Below are 18,069 nucleotides of genomic sequence, written 5' to 3' on the forward strand. Positions count from 1 at the left end.
AGCTGAGAGCAGCTTGCTGACAGAAATGGCAGCCTATTAAAAACCTGTATGGAAGTTATCATGCCACAAAAACCAGCAATAACCAGGGACACTTAATCCAGCAGGATATGCCAAATACCTCAAAGCAAAGTAATACCACAAAGCAAGTGCCAGCAAGGCAAAACAGCATTTGAGTATGGAATTTCTTCCAGGTTTCTACAGTTCATTAGCTGATGACCTGAAGCAAGTCTTCTTTTGGCTTCTGTTTTTGTTTTTTAAAAATCCTTCCCAATCTCAAGCTGCATCTGTTGGTCACACAATTACCTGTCTCAAATTTCAATTCTCTTAACAAAACTCTTCTACCCAAAGACTACTTTTGATTTTATGGCTTCCATATAGAAAAAGGAGGACTAACCAACAATAGTATTACTCTGATATCCTTCAATTCTCTATATACTCCATCTTTCAGAAGAAAGCTAATGATTTTACTAGAATATAAACTCTGTAACAACGTAGCTGGGAACAGCTTTGGAAACCAGAAAGCTCTCACTTCCAACCTGTTCTGCTCCAACCACTGGCTCATATTCACTCTGTATATGTTCATAGTTGTTTTAACCTTTGCAGAGGAAAAGGAAGAGGGGAGCAGCAAGCTTCCTGCCTTTCAGGGATGCTCCACTAAGGATTATTTGAAAGAACGCGCATGCGATTTCCACATCCAAAGAATTCCTGGTAGCACTTCCAACCCTTTCAAACTGGAATGCCTCTGCAAGCAAGATCACATATATGCCACTACAAAATAAGGCAATTTATCAAACAGCCAAAAGTACTAGTACCCACACACTACGATTACTTGATAAATTTCCCATGAGTGTCAATCTTGTATTACATCTTCATGAGATGTTAAGACATAAATGATAAAACCTGGAGATCTTGTCCAATAGCAAATTTTATGTCCAACTGTAGCAACTGAAACCTTGATGCTAAACTCCTAATAAAATCCTCATCCAAATACCCACTATTTCTTACTTTTCAAGGGATACACATTTGGCTTAATTTTGACTTTTGTATCCTTTATGTTGACTTGTTTTAAGGATTGTTTTATTTGGATTTATATTGCAAGTCTGACATGTGACTTCCCTGAAAATTTTTACAGGCAGCCAAGCAGACCTTAAGCACAGAAAGATGGCACTCAACTTACATTCCTTCCAAGTCCTTTAGACCACATAGCACACATGAGCTGAGACACACATGAGCTGTGGTTTCTCTTCAGCTTGTTGTGCCTGATTCTCGCTTTTACTCTATTAACTCAAATGCAACACTCAGGGCTAAGCTGAATATTTAGAGAAGCACAAACAAGAAACAAACATTTATTTTACCCTTTCCAAAATGTGGAAGGTTCCTTATATTAAACCAGTTCATCATTTGAGACAGTTGAGCCCACTGAAACTTAGTGAAAAGGCCATTCTGGAGACTTAGATGTGAAAGAGGTGACATTTTCAATTTGCATCAAGGCTTGGGCAAGAAGAGCTCATATACTCTGGTATTTGCCATTAGATGTGTAGGGGAGAGTAGGCAGCCAGCTATCAAAGGCCTTTGAATTCCAATAACCTGGCTCATTTTGCCTCTGTATCATTGGCACCAAGAGAAAACTTTCCCAGCAAATCAGAAAGAACAGCAACCTGGCCACTCCAGCATTACTATTCAGGCAAAGTAGATATGCTACACATTCCAAAAAATTGTCATTGCACTCATTGCTTTGCAAAAATTACTGACATGATACAATTTTCCTTTCTTTTACTGCATGCCTAAAACTACCACAGCCTCTCCAATTTCTGCCCTAAGAGGACAACTCTACAAAAGCAGCCCTCTCCCTTCTCCTGGGCAAAGATTTTTCACAGATCCACTGATGGGGTTGAAGAAACTCTGCAAATTACTTTGCTTAGAGAGCCTGAGGTAACTTAGCTACAAATTCTCCATAAAAACTTAAAATTAGCCACACCGGGGAAAATGTCCACCAAGCCCAGTACTCTGTGCTCAGAAACCAGCACTAGATAAGTCCCTAAGGATCTGTACAATGGTAAGCACACAATGCTTCTTCCTAACATAACCTTCCAATGCCAAAGAAATTACACTTCTGACTTCTTGAATCAGGGGCCCTCAATAGACTTTCTTCCATAAATTCAATCCATTTCTCAGATCTACAATTCAACAACCCCTACACAAAGAGATCCACTGCTCAGCCATGGCTCTGTGAGGAACCTCCTACTCCATGGATCTGTACCAGCTATTTGCTACTTTAACACAATTAATTCTTCTAGAGAAGGGCAGTGAATGGAAATCACTCAACACTGATACCTTTTCTGCCACTCCTAACTGTGTTCATGATGTTCCCAGCCCAATGACCCCACTGCTTGCCCAAAGAGTCCTACTCTACTCAACTGTTCCTTGTACAAAGGACATCACACTTCTGCTCATTTTGGTCACTCCAAGCCACTTCAGTTCTCCTCTATTTTATGACATGAATGGAATTGGCATTGATGACCATGTGTTCAAACACAAATTATCCATATATTTACATAGCAGGATAACATTTTATTTTTATGTTTTTCCTAGCATAAATTTGGGGTTCAACCAAATAAGCACTGAGTAAATTTTCATAAATGGTTATAATCCTAAAAATACACACCTCAGTGAAAGTTGTCAGGTCACAGGGCATTATTTTATATGTGAAGTTTAAAGAGGGTATGGACTTTGCACCCAGGAAAGGCAGCAGTAATAAATGAAGCCCTGGACAACAAAGTTTCCTACATAGCTCAACTGTGATCCAGGAAGTGATCTTATTCCACAGGTAACTAAAGATACACAATGATCTGCTCAGTACCCAATGTCCAATTACAAATAAAATAAAATAAAATAAAATAAAATAAAATTAAATTAAATTAAATTAAATTAAATTAAAATAAAAAAAAACTAAGAACAGATGAAGTGGTCACATTGCCAGGCCTTTCCTCCAGGGTACCACTATCAAGACAATGCCATCTACAGGGCTGGATAACTGCAACAGGTTAAAGCTATAAGACTCGTTCCATGCTACTTGTGGTTTACAAATTGAGCACAGATACTGGGTTTTTCTTCACTTCCTTCAATTTCTCAAAATAATGAAGAAGAAGCCATTATTTGATAGCAATCACCTTCTTCCCCAGGTCCATGTCTTTATCAGATTATGTTGTTAGTTCCTGCTGAAACAAACCAAAAGATACATGGTCTCTGCTTCAAAGTGACTGAAGCTTTCTCATGCTCCTAATTGGAGATGTGCTGAGTTTCCCAACAGTAAGGATGCACCGAAACAAAATGTGATATTTAAGCAGCAACACTAAAATCTAACACAGATTATCTTTAAGACATTCTGACCTCTTGCAATAATTTCTAAAAAAAGATAAGCTTAAATTATTGAAGCTCCCAGAATCACATTGCAGGAGGAGGCAAACCAGGTTCATTAAAAACAGAACACCTTATGATATACCAGATGTCCTGTGGGCTTATTTGTTTAAAGGACCCAAATATACATTATGTACTTAAAGAAATACTGATAATGAAACAAGCTTGGAACAAAACGATCTAAGTAAGATAACTGAAACCCAAGGAGAAGGTCCCATCCTAAAAAAAAAATACTCCCGTGAAGCATAAAAGCAATTTTAAATATTGCATCATTTTTGTTTGTTGTTTAACTTTATACAATAATCAATTAAACATAAGAACAATTTTAGCTGAATTTCTGCCTCAAAATGAATGGATTTCTATTCAATCTGCTTCCAGCCCATCTCATATATAACATTCAACGTGACTCACAAATCAATTCAAATATTTACATTCCACCATTACAGCTTGGAGAGATAAACTCCATGCCTATATTTAAACAAAAGCAGGCTCCAGTTTCCACAAGTTGTTATACATGAGCAGCACCTTGGGGCTTGCAAGGGTTTCTTGGAACAGCAAGGGACTTCCTTTCCCACAGGAATCAGTGTTTGCCTGCCTGAGTTGTCTTGAAGCACCTGGGCTCTCAAAACCCTGAGTGCTGAGTATGTACAGGCAGCTGCTGGATGCATGATGCATCTGTACAGAGGGACTGAATGCAACACTGGGACAGAGAAGCCAATCCCACCACTTGTATCTTACAGTCATCTGTTCTCACCCCTTCCACTAGACTGCACTTTTGAATATTCTTCCTTGCTCTAAGTCAAAGACACATGGAAGAGAAGAACACAATGAGAATTTAATGCAAAATCTAATAAACCCACATTAAGTACATGAAAAGCTCATAGAAAATGTATCTGAGCAAGAAATAATTCCAATAAGCACTCAGAAAAAGTGACATTAACAACTCCAAGGCAAAAACCTGTAGAGCCAAAATGTGCTGAAGTGCTTTTACCATAAGCACGCAGCATCTCAGCTGTGCAGCACACAATTCCCAGGTGTGCTGGATTTCCTGGCTATAACACTCACTTCTAGTGTCTGTTATCTCTGGAGAATGTATGCCTGGAAGCATCATTCTAGTCCATTCAGTAAAACAAAACTCCCAAAATGGAGTGGGAAGAGGAAAAGGCTGAAATGACCAGCTGGATCTGCTGTGTGGAAGAGCCACCCCTGATACAAACAAGAACAGGGAGGCAGCCCCATGTGCCTGTGCAGAAATCAAAGGAATAAGAATTATCACAGAGTCTGCAGCACACCGAGTGTAAATTCTCTTCACCCTGTTTCTAGAGAGTTTTCAGAGCCAAGAGGAAGGCCCATGAGGAGTGATGGACTCCTGACATACAGCCTGGAGGATCTGGAACCCAGGCATGTTAGAAGAGGCTGACTAAACTCACCGGTTTTTATCCTGCACTCCCTGCCCCAAGGACAGCAATGTGTGACTGTCTCACAGTCCTGCACTCTCCTGCAGCCCTGAGAGCACCTCACAAATGGAGCTGTGGCCAGTGTCTGTTTTTTTTATGATGAACTGCCTTGGCTAAACTCATGCCAAAAGGTCAGTGGCAGAAATGGGAGTGAAACCCAGGACCATCGAGGCCCTGTGTAGTGCACTATCCATCATCACAGGAAGCCCTGCTTGGCTGAAGCCTGTGCTCTGCAATGGTTGGATGTTTTCTAAATTGCTACAGATTTCAAATACATACCCATATAAAAAGATGCACCCATTAAAAAAATAAGGAAAGAAGTTACATCTCTGTGATCTCCAAGGATTTAGGCTGAAAGGTTTTATTCAGCTGCTCCTGTGCTCCTACTGAAGAAACGCAGAGGCACAGGACAGTCTAACCACAGGCAGCCAGAGATGAAGATGTAAATGCTACATTTGTTTAGAGTAACCAAGCAGAAATGTAAAAAAACATCTCAAATCAAGCACTTCCACATTTTTTTCAGTTCACTACAACCTTTGGTACAAGGTTGAGTCCATCTGCTGCCTATAGAGTCCCTGGAGAGCAGGCCAAGTAAAGATGCAACACGAATGGCAACTCAAGGCTTAAACTGTTATTAACATTTGCAGCATGAGCACAAAGAACAACACATGCAGAAAGGCAATTGTAAAGTTCTACCTGGAGTTTTAAACTCAAAGCATACTTTTCTAGCTTGAATAACCTGGTCTTAGTTTTACCGTAGATACCAATCAGCTACATGAGCCCAAGTAATGACATTTATACATTGACAGAGTATAAAATTTGCAGCTGAAAAAAAGCTGTACCCATGAATCTGAGGGTAAAACTTGCATAAACAGAAGTGAGCTCTTTGTGATAGATTTCTTCTCACTGCTTCACCAGGAACAGTACAGGTGTTAATCTGGAAATTCGTCCTAAGCAGTGTAGATATGACATAAACTCTGGTGCTGTCCTGTATTTGACACACAAGGAAAGTACAGAGCCTTCTGTCAATACCGACACCTCACTCTAAGCTGTTTGAGCTCACACATCTCTTCAACATCACCAGAGGACCGGCAGGCAGGACACTATATAAATTCAGGGAGTTGCTTTGAAAGAACTGCTGGAAGAAACTTTTTCCTCCGTGGAGAACGACAGCACAGCTCAGTGCATTTGAAGACATTTAATACTGAACTTGTGTCAGCAGTGTGGGAGCCGGGTGGCCAGCGCCGTGCACTGGATACCGCCTGATGCTGGCCACTCACCCCGAGAGGACCTCGACCTGCGCACGAAACTCCTTCTGTCTTCTGCACGGCTCTGCCCCACTCAAAGCATCGCTCCGCACTCCCAGCAGCGCGAAGCGGCCCCGGGCCGGCGGAATCAGCCCAGCGCTGCCCCGGAGCCCGCAGCCCTCCCTGCAGAGCCCGGCTGTCCCCAGCGAACGGGCCGAGCCGGCCGGGCCGGGTCCCGGGGCAGCCGCGGCAGGGTCCCCGCCGGCCCCGGCCCGGGACCGAGCTGGCCCCGCGCCGCCTCGGGAACCCGCCCGGCTCCGCTCCCGCGCCGGGACGGCGCGGACTTGTTGCTGCCGCTGCCGCCGGCCGCCGCCGCCGTTCCCGGGGCTCCGGGGCTCCGGCCCCGCGGCCGCCCGGGGAGCGCCCGGCGGCGCCGCGAGGCTCCGCCCGCCCCGCGCCCCCCGCGTGTGCCGCCCGCCGCTCCCCGCCGCACCTGCCCGCCCGGCCCGCGGCACCTGCCGCCCGCCCGGCCCGCGGCACCCGCAGCCCGGCCGGCCTCACCATTGTGGTTGACCCAGGTCGGCTTCAGCAGCTTCATTGTTCCCCGCCCGGGGCCCCCGCCGGCCTCCGCCCTCGGGACCCCAGGGCGGCTCCGCCCGGGCTGCCTCCGCGGCCGCGGCGCTCAGCGGCGGCCGGCCACCATGGGCCCGCGCCCGGCGCCGCAGTGCCCGCGCCCCCGGCCGGCCCGAGCCGCCTCAGCGCCGCTCCATGTCCCGGTGCCGCCGCCCCGCCGCATCCCCCGCCCGGCGCCGCCGGCGATCCGGCACCGCCGGAACTCGGCGCCTGGCAACCGCCTAACCGGCCCGGCGGGAAACAGCGCCCCCGACCCCGCCGTTCCCCCGCCGGGCGCCGCCCGCCCTGCAGCGCGGCCGGGCGCCCCCTGCCGGGCGGAGCGGGCTCTGCCGCGGGGGGCGCCCTCCGGAACGTTGGTGCGCCGGAACGGAGGACGCGGGGTCGGAGCGCGGCCGGCGGGCCCGCGGCGCGGCGCGGGGCCATGTGGGCGGCGGCGGCGGCGGCGCGGGGGCTCCGCGGGGCCCGGCTCAGGTAGGGCCGGCACCGCGCTCCGGGACCGCGGGGAGGGAGCCCGGGAAGCGCCCCTTAGCCACTGTGCCTGCCCAGCCCGCTCCCGCCCGCTTCTGGGGCCGGTCCCGGGCTGGGCCCCTGCCCCTGGAGAAGTCGGTGCCCTGGCAGCTGAGCCCGGTTCATTCTCCCGTGACTGCCGCAGAGACACCGCAGCCGGCATCGCTCTCCTAATCTGAATGGCGGTGGTCTGACCTCTCCCGTACCAGCTCCTCAAAGGGGTCATTGCCAGAGCTTAAAAATAAAACTGCTATAACCTATCCAAAAACTGTATCTCTTTCACTCCTCGGTACCCTGGTGGGCTCACACCCACCATTTTAGGGATCAGTTACCTAGATCAAGGGTGTGAGGTCATCTCTAGGCAAACGCTGTATCCTGCCATGAATGAAGTGGCCGAAGATGGTTCAGAACTCCTCGCTGCAAAATGTGAATAACAAACAGCTCCTGTGCAGAATCAATGACACCAGAGCCAGTTCCTCCTCATGCCTTATATTATTTTTCCTCCTGCAGCTCCTGGCTGCCCCAGAGGGGCCCGCTCCGAGGGAGTCACTGGCAGAGCTCATTGCTGGAGTCCAGGACATCCCTCCCTGTGAGGTGAGTGCAGCTTTCTTGGAGTTACACAGAAGTGTTCTCATCCATTGGGGGAACACAAATTTAACCTTTAACTGTACATGTTTAAGTCTCTCTATGCCAAAGCAGTTGGGAACTGTCAGCCTCTTGTGGAGAGCTCAGGGGTTATACAGTTACCACTTTGTGCTTGTGGGGAGCAGAACTACAGAACGCAGCTGGAAATGTGGGGATTCATGCAGTGCTCCAGAATTCCCTGCTGGGCAGCACCAGTGAAAGCCTGGCTGAACCAGAAATGCTTTGCTGTGAAGGCAGAGACAGCCTATGTGTATTTCTGTACAACGCTTCAGTGTCTGTCTTTTGTTTTGATGCAGCTTGATTTAAAATACCTGGGGACTGTTTCACACCATAAATGCCATTTGTTCAGTCTGCCAGGCAGGAATGAGGGTCACTTTGTAGAGTGTGCAATGGTATCTTGGATCTGCATGGAGAAGTAACATCTACAGCCTGAACTTGGCTCCAAATGCAGAAATTTTAGAAGCATGTCTAAAACCACTTAAAGTCTTTAATGTGAAATAACAGGAATATTTATTAAAGGCCAGGTTGGATGGGGCTTGGAGCAACCTGGTCTAGTGAAAGGTTTCTCTGCCCATGGCAGGGGATTAGAACCATGTGAGGCTAAAGGTCCTTTCCAGCACAAGCCACTTGTATGACAGACCTGCTAGGCTGCACTCTGAGTCAGTTAAAACAATTCTATTTTTTGTGGAATCTCCTCAGGTTATTCTGATGTTCCACACAAAATTGCTTTTCCCAGGCAGTTGCAGTTCTCTCCATAGAAAATCTCAGCAGACCTGTCACTGGCTCCTGGAAATTGTATTACTTGAATAAAGCTAATGGCTGGAACTCGTGTCAGGGACAAATTAAGCAATGGAAAAGAAAATGAAAGTTGTTGGTGTTGAATTAAAGGACAAAATATCTTCTTTCATTTGCTATTTTCCTTGTAGAGCACAACCAAAGAAGAAAAAGAAAGTGGATGTGAAGAAAGAGCAAGCACAGAAGGAACGTATGAAGAAAAAGCTTAAAAAGTTGGAAAAAGCTGCCCCAGAACTGATTCCAATTGAGGATTTTATAACACCACTGAAGTACTCAGAGAGCAACAGGTCAGTGGGTCTGTCTCTCACCATGCACCTGCACCCACAGTGAACTTTTTTCTCTGCACAACTGCAACATGGTGCTAGCCTTGGTACAAAACCATACCCACTTCCATCAGGCCAAAAATGTGGAAAGGAAATATTGTTTGTTCTTGCTAAAAAATAATGAAAACCAGTGCATTTCCTGTTAGAGTGACTGGAAGTCCTCACAAATTGACCACATTATTAGTGAATTCAGTGTGTTCTCTGGGTTTGGTGGGGATTTTTTGCCTGGTGGTGGGATTTCTGGTTTTAGTTTGGTTTTGGAGTCAGGCTGTTTTTCTCCACTACAATGTTGTCCTTCTCTTCATCAGGGTGCGAAGTCTTCCTGCGCTTTCTCCTGAAGAGTCTGAAAGAAGAGTTCTACTTTTGAAGAAATGGTGTGTGTTTAAGCAGAAACAAGATGAGGCAGAAAAGAATGCAATTAAAGCCCTTGTAGAATCTCAGCAGGAGGCACTGAAGGAGCTGCAGCTGGAATCTGAGGAGCTGTACCAGGCAGCAATCCGGAGGGACGAGGAGCTCTTCCCCTTCCAGAGGGACGGACCCAGTTACACCCCTCCCCTTCCTGGCTATGATCCCCCGGAAGGAAAGTGCACTGACATCACCAAGGTGTACACACAGTGACAGGGGAGCTCCTGCTTCAGCTGCCACGAGGTGCTCAGCGACTGAAGGAACAAAGATTGGAGTAATAAACACTTCTTCCTGCAGGTTGCAACACTGCAGGATATGACTGTAAATAAAAATAAATGAAGTATCTCTGTTTTAATGACTATCCAGGTAATAACACACCTAGCAAAGCTACACAACCTTACACAGTGGCAAAACCAATTTTAAAATTCTTATATTGCCATGTAACTGTTGTTTGCCCTAATACAAACCAGATCTCTCTCTACATTCACTTAAACTTTTATTTTTTAGTAGTTTTGAATACTGTCACAACACACACCACCAATCAAGAGCAGTTCCACAGAGGGGCAGTTTCAGGGTGTGCAGCCCACAGGTGAAAAGCTGTTCAACTACCACGGCCCGGATTCTGGAAAGTGTCTTTTAAATGCCAGTGTTTGGGATTGTCCTGAGCCTGCAAGGAACAGTCCCAGCTTGGGTTTTTTCCCCCATCTGGCAGGCCTGGGGTGAGTACCTTTTTCCAGAAGTGCTCAATGCCAGCTGGTAGAGCAAGAGCCCCTCAGAGCTAGAAAGACATCTTGAAAGATGCCTGCCGAGATGAAATCCTGAAGTGTAAGTCAGCAGTAAAAGCCCACAATCAAATTAAGCACCTCAAATCTCCCTTTAAAAATATTCAGGGCTTAAATAAAATTTCAGAATTTTTAAGCGAGTGCTAAAGTATTGTAGGGCAGAGCAACAGTTGAATAACTTCAAGATGATATGGAAGGTAAAAAAAAAGTTCAGCATAATTCTGAATTGTGTATTATGTTACTAACCAAACACAGAAAACAGTCTTGTTAATTTGATTTGTCATGGTCAAGTGGTAGATACCAGTCAGGTGGGGGGCTCTTCCTGAGCTTCCACACTGGAGCATATTTCTGTTTTTCCATAACTCGAGCTCTTTCACTCTTGCACAAAGCTTCCTGAAATACAGGAAAAAAATATTATCATAATAGTGCTAGATGTTCCAGTTATACAGAGCTGATTTCCTACTCTGAATAACTGAGATAAAAGAAATAAAAATTTATCATGCTTAAGCAGAAGTGCTAAATGTTATCTACGTAAACCAGAATACAAGCTTTTAACTAAGTCATATTTATATTTTGCCTCTGGCTCTCAAGTTACAAAGGAAACTCGCACTGCTGTGGAACCCTGCGGAGCCTGTGCCGCAGGGCTGGTGTCGCGCAGTGTCCGCGGGGCTGGAGCCAGGGGCAACTCCTTTTCCCTGTAACGTGGCGGGTTTTCCTTTTAGGAAGGAAACGTCAGAGTATTTACAGCTGAAAACACTCCCTGGATCCTCCACTGGACTTTAACCTGCCCACCTCCGGCGCCTGCTTTCCCAAACCCTCCCCAAGCCCCGCGGCCGCGGGGTTTCGGTCCCGGCGGCCCTGGAGCCGCGGGCGGGCCGGGAGCGGGCCGGGGCCGGTACCTGCGCGGCGGCGGCGCGGTCCCTCTCCCAGGCGCGGCAGGCCTCGTAGTCCTCCCGCCAGCGGCCGCAGTCCGGCAGCTCCCCGTGCGCGTAGTAGTGGTGGAAGGCGTGGCGCAGCCCGCGGCAGTGCTTCCACTCCCCCCAGTAGTCCTCGCACGAGCGCGGCGGCTGCGGACGGACATGGGCGGGGAGCACCGGGTCCCGCCGGGCCGCACCGAGCCCCGCCGGGCCGCACCGAGCCCCGCCGGGCCGCACCGGGTCCCGCCCGGCCCCGGCCCCGCCGCCCCCCGGCCCCGCCGCCCCCCGGCCCCGCCGCCCCCCGGCCCCGCCGCCCCCCGGCCCGCTCACCCGCCAGGAGCCGCCCGTGCCCGCCATGCTGCCCGCCGCCAATGGCCACCGCGCTTACGGCGGCGCCCGCAGCCGCGGCCAATGGCGAGCGGCGGCACAAAGCGGCCCCGGGCCCGGCAGCCAATGGCTGCGCGGCACGTGACCAGCGCAGGCCGGGCCGGCCCTCGGCCTGGCCGGAATCACCACACACGGACGCGGCTGGGAACGAGGAACTTTACTCGGAGGAGTAAAAACTACGCAGGGTTGCACCCGGGTACGCTCGCCGGCAAACGAGAGGGCGCACAGGATACACTCGCACCGTTCCAAAGCGGGCAGTACAGCTGCGTCCCTCCTCTCCCTACACGTGCCAAGAGATTCCTACGCTACATTATAGTATTTGAACTATTAAAAGGCATGTTATTAATTATAAATATAAAAAGCAATTACAGGGGGGTTGCTTAGAATGATTAATAACCCAACACCTGAAGCTAAGCTCAAAGAAACTCCCTGCACTAAAATCCTAAACACCAAAGTCACCCTTCATTTGCACCACACCAAAAAGCTGATCTTAAATTGTGGCAAAATATATATAAAGGGAGGAAAATACCAAGCACAGAGCAACATGAGATCATCATAACTCAGGAGATGAGGGGAAGATGTAGTCTAACTGGACCCTTAATAAGGTAGAGCTTGTTGGTTCTGCTTCTCAGGTTTACCACAGATCTGCATTCCCTTCTTTACAACACATACAGAAAGCTTCTTCCAAATTCCCAGAACTTAATTTTCAGCTGAAAATTAAGACAGTCTGACAGCTCCAGATCTAAACATGAAACCGAAACACCTGTTAAGTGCTCCTGTGTTGCAAAACAATCTCTCAACTGCAATTACTAAGATCCAAGATGCTGCACCTGTTATTTTATTTTCTCCCTAACTAGCTGAAGGTACCACAACTTAGGGCTTTCTTCCTTTTTTGCGCAGGGACTGGCCTTCTCCTGAAAAGGCAATAAACCGGCTTCCAGATTCATCCTGGAAAAAAGAAAGGGAAAAAAGGTTTTACCTCTTGGCTCACTGCTTTTGTATGATGAAAGCTGAACAACTGTTAGCAAGAATGCTCCATCAGAGCAGCCACTGAGTGTAGACATTTCACATCCTTAATTTAGATAAAAAGCACTTTCTGAAAATAAAATAGTAGCATTTTGGTGACTTTTCAGCCAACTGGCTTAATAAACCGACACCAGGCCAATCAGTAACAAGGACATCAGAGGTTGCTTCACATGACTCAAACCATTCTAAACTACTACCACTTTTTAATGGAAGCATGCTGTAAAAAAATCAAGGGGAAAGACAGAGGGACCAGACTTGCATCTTAGTTCTAATGTTCTAATTCCGTGCAAAACTGGGGAGGATACAACTTCATATACCTCTTCCACTTTCTTGACCAGTGGACGTGAATTCCGAATGAATGTGATTCTACCAATCTTGAAGTCATAGTTGGGAATTCCTCTGGAAAAGAAGCATAAAAACATTATGTTTTTATACTGTTGAATTTTCCACACAGAGGCCTATTCTGAACTGGACACAGAGACAACTACTCTGTGTCTGTCAGTGTAATACCAACACTGACTGCACATTTTCATTTCTAAATAACTCCAGAGTTAAAGCACTGAATTATTTTCTGAAGATAGGCACAGATTGCAGAAGTAAATAATCAAATACTGGAGTTGTTGTGGAAGCTTGTCCACATGTATGTTTCTACTAGCCTGTGGATAAGAAAGACTTTATTTTCTAAGGCAAACTCATGACAAAATTAGTTAGTTTATATTACAGAAGCAGGGAAAAAAACCCAAACTCTGCTCAAACACTATACTTCACTGGCTTACAAGTGAATGATACCTTCGGATGTCTCCTGGTTTAATTGGTGAGGGACTGGGCTCCACACCTTTCTTCTTGCCATCCAATCTGTTCCCAGATCCAGAGAATGCCTGTGGATACATAATCAGTTTTAATTGAACTCCTGGCATTTGAAAGCACACTTCACAAGGACATTATATCTGTAAAATCTTACAGCAATTTTTATTTAGTTATTTAACTCAGCATGATTCTTTTTGGTACATATAAGCTGATGAATCATGGGTGTAGGAGTCTGTTTCAACCTCTCATCTGCCCTTTGCAGAGAACAATTCATGCTGCTCCTGGCTGTGATGACACAAAACATTCACAGGCACTTACCAGTTAAATAACAAGCATCTATAAGAACAGGTACTGATATTTTGCAGTTGTTCAGAACAACTTTCCCTCACCATTTTACAGGATTCAGAAACCAGCAGAAACAGGGCACTTACACGAAATCCTATATCGCTCACATACCCACTGTGGTCTGCTTCCACATCCTGTGAGGGGAAAAACAAGTTCATGTTGTTTGTGTTCTGACATGCACATGCCATGAAAACTGTTCCAAGTATTTCTGGCCAAACAAAACTTCAGAACAATCACTTGTCAAACCAAGACACTTTCTTAAAACAACAGTTGGTAAACACCAGTCCCCTAAGTAACACATGCAAAGGCTTCTGGCAAGTAAAATTTACTCTACAGAACTTGTTTAAATAAAAAAAAAAAAATTATGTTGGCACTTCCCCCACAGTCAACAGTGACTTCTAGGGGATGCATTTTGGAAGAACAAAAGTTTAACATACTGCGGTCTCTTCATGTTGTGCACTTCTTTCTGGTTCTTTGTATCCCAAAGGAGCATCAAAATCCACCTATTTACACAAGAAGCATGAAAAAACCCATTATTAATATTTTTCATTAAATCATAAGCTTTATACTACTATTCCTCAAAACTTCATGAACTATTACCACTGCGTTTGAGCTAAAAAGAACTAAGGTTTGGTTGTTAAACATTTTAACTCAGAACTAAAAAAAGACCAAGCCTACTAGGAATTAACCTTAGCATGTAATGGAAACAAAGCAGTAAAACAGCTCCACAATATCACTGGAGTGTGAGTCAAGACAAGGCTATTAAATAAAACTCAGATAAAACATGCCAAAGTTAAACATTAAATTCTAGGCATGGTAGTCACCTGATGGTGCATGAAGTACTAATCGGGATCACAGAAGGGGTTACAAAGGCACATGAGTACTCCCAAGTGAGTCATCTTCCCCACCCCATGGATTGCACCTTTCTTGCAGCATCAGCTGGGCTGGGTGTGCAGAGCTATCACTGCCTTCCCCTCTTGGGAGGACAGTTAAGGCAGGCCTTCCCCATCAGCTTTAACTTACATTCATATCACACTCTATGATGGACACAGCCTTATCTGGTTTGGTCTCCATTACCCGAAGCTCATAGATCTGAAACAGTCATAGATATTTCAAGATTGCATTATGTGTAAGGAAAGCATATCTAAACCTTCCCCTCCAGACCTGAAGTAAGTACTCTTTAGGTTGATAAGAATAAATATTGCAGGGTCTCTACAGAATTTAAAAGCAAAAGTTTTTAGAAGCCAGAGAACCCATTACTGCACCTTGCTGCACTCTTACTGTACTTTAACCTCCATTTTTGAAAACAAATTCTGAATTTAGGATAAATTCTTTCCCTTCACTTGTGAAAACTTCAACAGCACAAACATTTATTTTCTTGTGAGTCCAAAGAAATTTAAACAGCAGCTCAGAAAAAGACTTAGCTGACTCCTTTTTCCCTCCAACAGAAAGCCAACTGTGAAATCTGCCACGTGGGATTACTTGTCCAAAACACTGCATAGCTCTGAGTTGATTGTTTTAATACCAACATCCAACACTAATAGTAGTCTACAACCCTCAACCTTACACTGTACCTTTTCATTGTAGTTGATGGCAATCACATCCCCAGTAGTTAGACAGGCGAAGTTCCTCAATGCATTTTCCAGTCTTTGCAGTATGTTAAGATGAAATATTTATTTTCAGTGAAATATCAAAGCCTTAAAATCACCATACTGTAGATCACTAATCCTTAGTTTCTCAAACATGGTTTAAAAGCCATCAGTGCATATAGGATTTTAGGATATATAAATTCTTCAAAGGGGGACTCAAAACTCATTAGATTTTAAGCCAACACTCCTCCTTCTTCAGACCACACTTTGTTCCAACAGTTGACCACATCTCTGTACATCAGCTCTGCATCCCTTTTGTTTTCAGAAGGGGCAGCAGTGGCCATGTACTACTGGAAGTGTATGAGCCACGTAAGACAAGCTCGCTCTGTTTCATCATTCCAATTTGGAAGCAAATTTTTTCTCCTTTATTCCATAATTTAATAGGAAGGATACACAGCTTTGGGATTGGTGATGTCAAGAAAATCTGGACTTTGTGGCTGAAATTTTGAGTAAGTAGCAACTTGCAGATTCACACTCTCCACTTGCACCAGGCCTCCTTCTTCCAGCAGCAAATTCTGCATCATCTGCAAGAATGGAGACAAACACACACAGCCCTATCAACGTGTCTGATATTTTCAAATCTCTCTCCTGTGTATATCAGCTCTTGTGTATATTCAATTTCAGGAAAAACAGTCAGGTGAACGTTAAAAGCAGTCTGCTTTGCTAAGTTAAACTTCTGCAGAAGGAAGCCTGAGCCAGAACTGAAGGCTGTTGTAGGAACACAACCAGCAGAGACAGGCACTGTCAGGAAACATTCACATCCTTAATATTAAGCCTGGCAACTCCCTAATCCTACTTTTCAGGTTCTGACAGTCCAGCATGAGGCAGCTCACCCAGTGTGGAAGGTAACAGATGCCCTCGTCAGCCACAAACTCAAGCACTCCACAGTGAGTCATTCTGTCTGAGTTCTTGTTGGTCAGCTTGAACAGCATGGGGTAAGTAATATTAAGGCGGCCTAGTAAGAAAGGAGAAAAAAGTTTGCTTTGTTAAAAGCCCCTCTGAAAGCTCTGAAGCTTTCAGAGATCAATCACCAAGAGAATGGGCCCCTCGCACCAATATCCCAACTGCTCAAAATACCAGAGAAAGCAGATGTACAACTCCAGTGTTGGCACGGCACTCAGAACTTTAAATGCTCAGGGAGGCCAATATTTCATATGTCTGTGCTTGAAGGCAGAAAAGCCCCATGAATTCTGACAGAAAAAATACCTTTAAAATACATTTCTTAAACTAATTATTCTCACAGTACTGATTTAAGACTTAAATAAATAAGTAAAATACTGTGGTATTTGCCTACACATTTGCTCCTATTTCTAATATTGTTATTCCAGAATAATGCATTCACTTACTGAGTTGATCCAAAGCTGATGGTGGCATAATTACTGCAGAAATGAATAAGAATGTGAAATTAGGAAAAGTACATCTGTATAAGAGTACATAACACACAATTTTATCCTTCCTTTCTCTAAAATCTCTTTTAAAAAAAGGGCAGATTCTACAATCTTCAAATTTATTTTTTAGACAGAGAGTTCAGTAGAATGAGTCATGACAAATATCCCTGCAATGTGGATATTTCAGAATTACAATCAGGGAAAAAACAAAAGAGAAGACAAGGTTTTACAATATTATTATTAAAGAATTACTTTCCCAAAGCTAATTTTATTCGTTAGGGCTCCCAACTCAAAACAACATAGCATTAGTCTGACACCTTGAAAACTAAGTGACTTTCTTTATACAAATTAAAAAGCACAACATGGTGCAGGGGAGAAACTCCTCAATCATAAACTTCCATGGCTCACACTAGATACAAGATTTTAAGAAGAAATTTTGTAGATGAAGTCTGTTCCTTCTGATACTCATAAACCCCGAGTCGGTAATCATTTTTAGTTACCGAGTAATGCATGGCACATGACCCCTCCTCCTTCCTCAAACCCAGCCCAGGGTGCTCAGCACTCTGTCACCGTGTTTTCAATATTCCTGCTGCCTTGGCCAAAAGCTGCAAGACTTGAAACTATTCAAAAACACTCTTCTAACAGTTTATTAGTCAAAATAAAACATGCACATACTCTTCCCGCCTTTCTCCACATCTGACCTGTCATTAGGTCCGGCAAGCATGGATACCGAGAAGCAGCGGTACTGGGTTGAAAAACGGTTCTGGAACACCCGGGGAATGGGGTGGTCAAACATATTAAAAGAGAACTAGAGGGGGAAAAACAACACACAGAGAAGAACGCAATCATCAGTATCTAGAGCACACAAAGCGACACAGCACCCACTGAGGGCTCCTGCAGTGTCGCCGCCGTGACGCGGCCCCTCCCGGCCGCCCCCCGCTCTCACCATGGCGGCGGCGGCGGCGGGCGCTCCCTCGGGGCCGCCGGGCCGGGCCGGGCCGGGCCAGCGCCGCTCGTTCCCCTCACGGGCCGTGCCGGGCCCCACCCAGGCCCCGCCCCTCCCAGCGTGCCGCGCGGCGCCGCCCACTCGGGCGGCCATTGCGGGTGAGGGCGGAAGATGGGCCCTCGCGCCCTCCGACGCGATCATCGTCAGGAGTCTCTTCTGCTCGCTAGGCTTCTCTTCGGTCACTGGGTGTTGATGCGGCCCTGCTGCCCCTTCTCCGAGCTCCCTTTAATGGCAAAGCTTACAACTTGCCCTCAGAAAAGATGGCGGACACAGCGACAAGACCAGGCCAGGGTGCTTCCGGCCAAGGCCCTCTTGGGATTGGTCAGCAGCGAG

General features: G+C 46.1%; 4 protein-coding genes across 6 annotated transcripts in view; 1 reads left to right on the plus strand and 3 right to left on the minus strand.

Annotated features, from left to right (window-relative positions):
• HIRA (histone cell cycle regulator) overlaps positions 1–6,799 on the minus strand; it is a 31,511-nt gene extending 24,712 nt beyond the window's left edge. For both annotated transcript variants that reach the window (XM_021549859.3, XM_021549858.3), the window contains exon 1: positions 6,683–6,799. In XM_021549859.3, the coding sequence (XP_021405534.2) occupies positions 6,683–6,719 (37 nt within the window). In that variant the 5' untranslated portion in view covers positions 6,720–6,799. The remainder of the gene's footprint in view (positions 1–6,682) is intronic.
• Positions 6,800–7,136: 337 nt separating this feature from the next.
• On the plus strand, positions 7,137–9,772 carry MRPL40 (mitochondrial ribosomal protein L40). The gene is made up of 4 exons (XM_021544545.3): positions 7,137–7,225; positions 7,772–7,855; positions 8,833–8,988; positions 9,333–9,772. The coding sequence occupies exons 1-4, from the start codon at positions 7,176–7,178 to the stop codon at positions 9,640–9,642; spliced, it is 600 nt and encodes a 199-aa protein (XP_021400220.1). The 5' UTR covers positions 7,137–7,175; the 3' UTR covers positions 9,643–9,772.
• A 136-nt stretch (positions 9,773–9,908) lies between these two features.
• Positions 9,909–11,545, minus strand: C18H22orf39 (chromosome 18 C22orf39 homolog). Its single transcript, XM_021544546.3, has 3 exons — positions 11,459–11,545; positions 11,111–11,278; positions 9,909–10,604 (listed from the first exon to the last, which is right to left on the minus strand). The coding sequence occupies exons 1-3, from the start codon at positions 11,483–11,485 to the stop codon at positions 10,479–10,481; spliced, it is 321 nt and encodes a 106-aa protein (XP_021400221.1). The 5' UTR covers positions 11,486–11,545; the 3' UTR covers positions 9,909–10,478.
• A 112-nt stretch (positions 11,546–11,657) lies between these two features.
• Positions 11,658–17,762, minus strand: UFD1 (ubiquitin recognition factor in ER associated degradation 1). 2 transcript variants are annotated; one of them, XM_021544543.2, is made up of 12 exons: positions 17,677–17,762; positions 17,406–17,538; positions 16,689–16,721; positions 16,176–16,297; positions 15,736–15,866; positions 15,268–15,340; positions 14,717–14,785; positions 14,131–14,196; positions 13,780–13,827; positions 13,331–13,419; positions 12,859–12,940; positions 11,658–12,463 (listed from the first exon to the last, which is right to left on the minus strand). In XM_021544543.2, exons 1-12 carry the CDS (start codon positions 17,677–17,679, stop codon positions 12,389–12,391), a joined length of 924 nt encoding a protein of 307 aa, XP_021400218.1. In that variant the 5' UTR covers positions 17,680–17,762; the 3' UTR covers positions 11,658–12,388. The 2 variants fall into 2 exon arrangements, with proteins under 2 accessions (XP_021400218.1, XP_077643292.1); XM_077787166.1 differs by lacking the exon at positions 17,677–17,762 and having other exon boundaries at positions 17,432–17,533.
• Between the last annotated feature and the right edge of the window lie 307 nt (positions 17,763–18,069).

This window comes from Lonchura striata, chromosome 18, assembly GCF_046129695.1.
Source record: "Lonchura striata isolate bLonStr1 chromosome 18, bLonStr1.mat, whole genome shotgun sequence".
NCBI classification, from domain to species: Eukaryota; Metazoa; Chordata; class Aves; order Passeriformes; family Estrildidae; genus Lonchura; species Lonchura striata.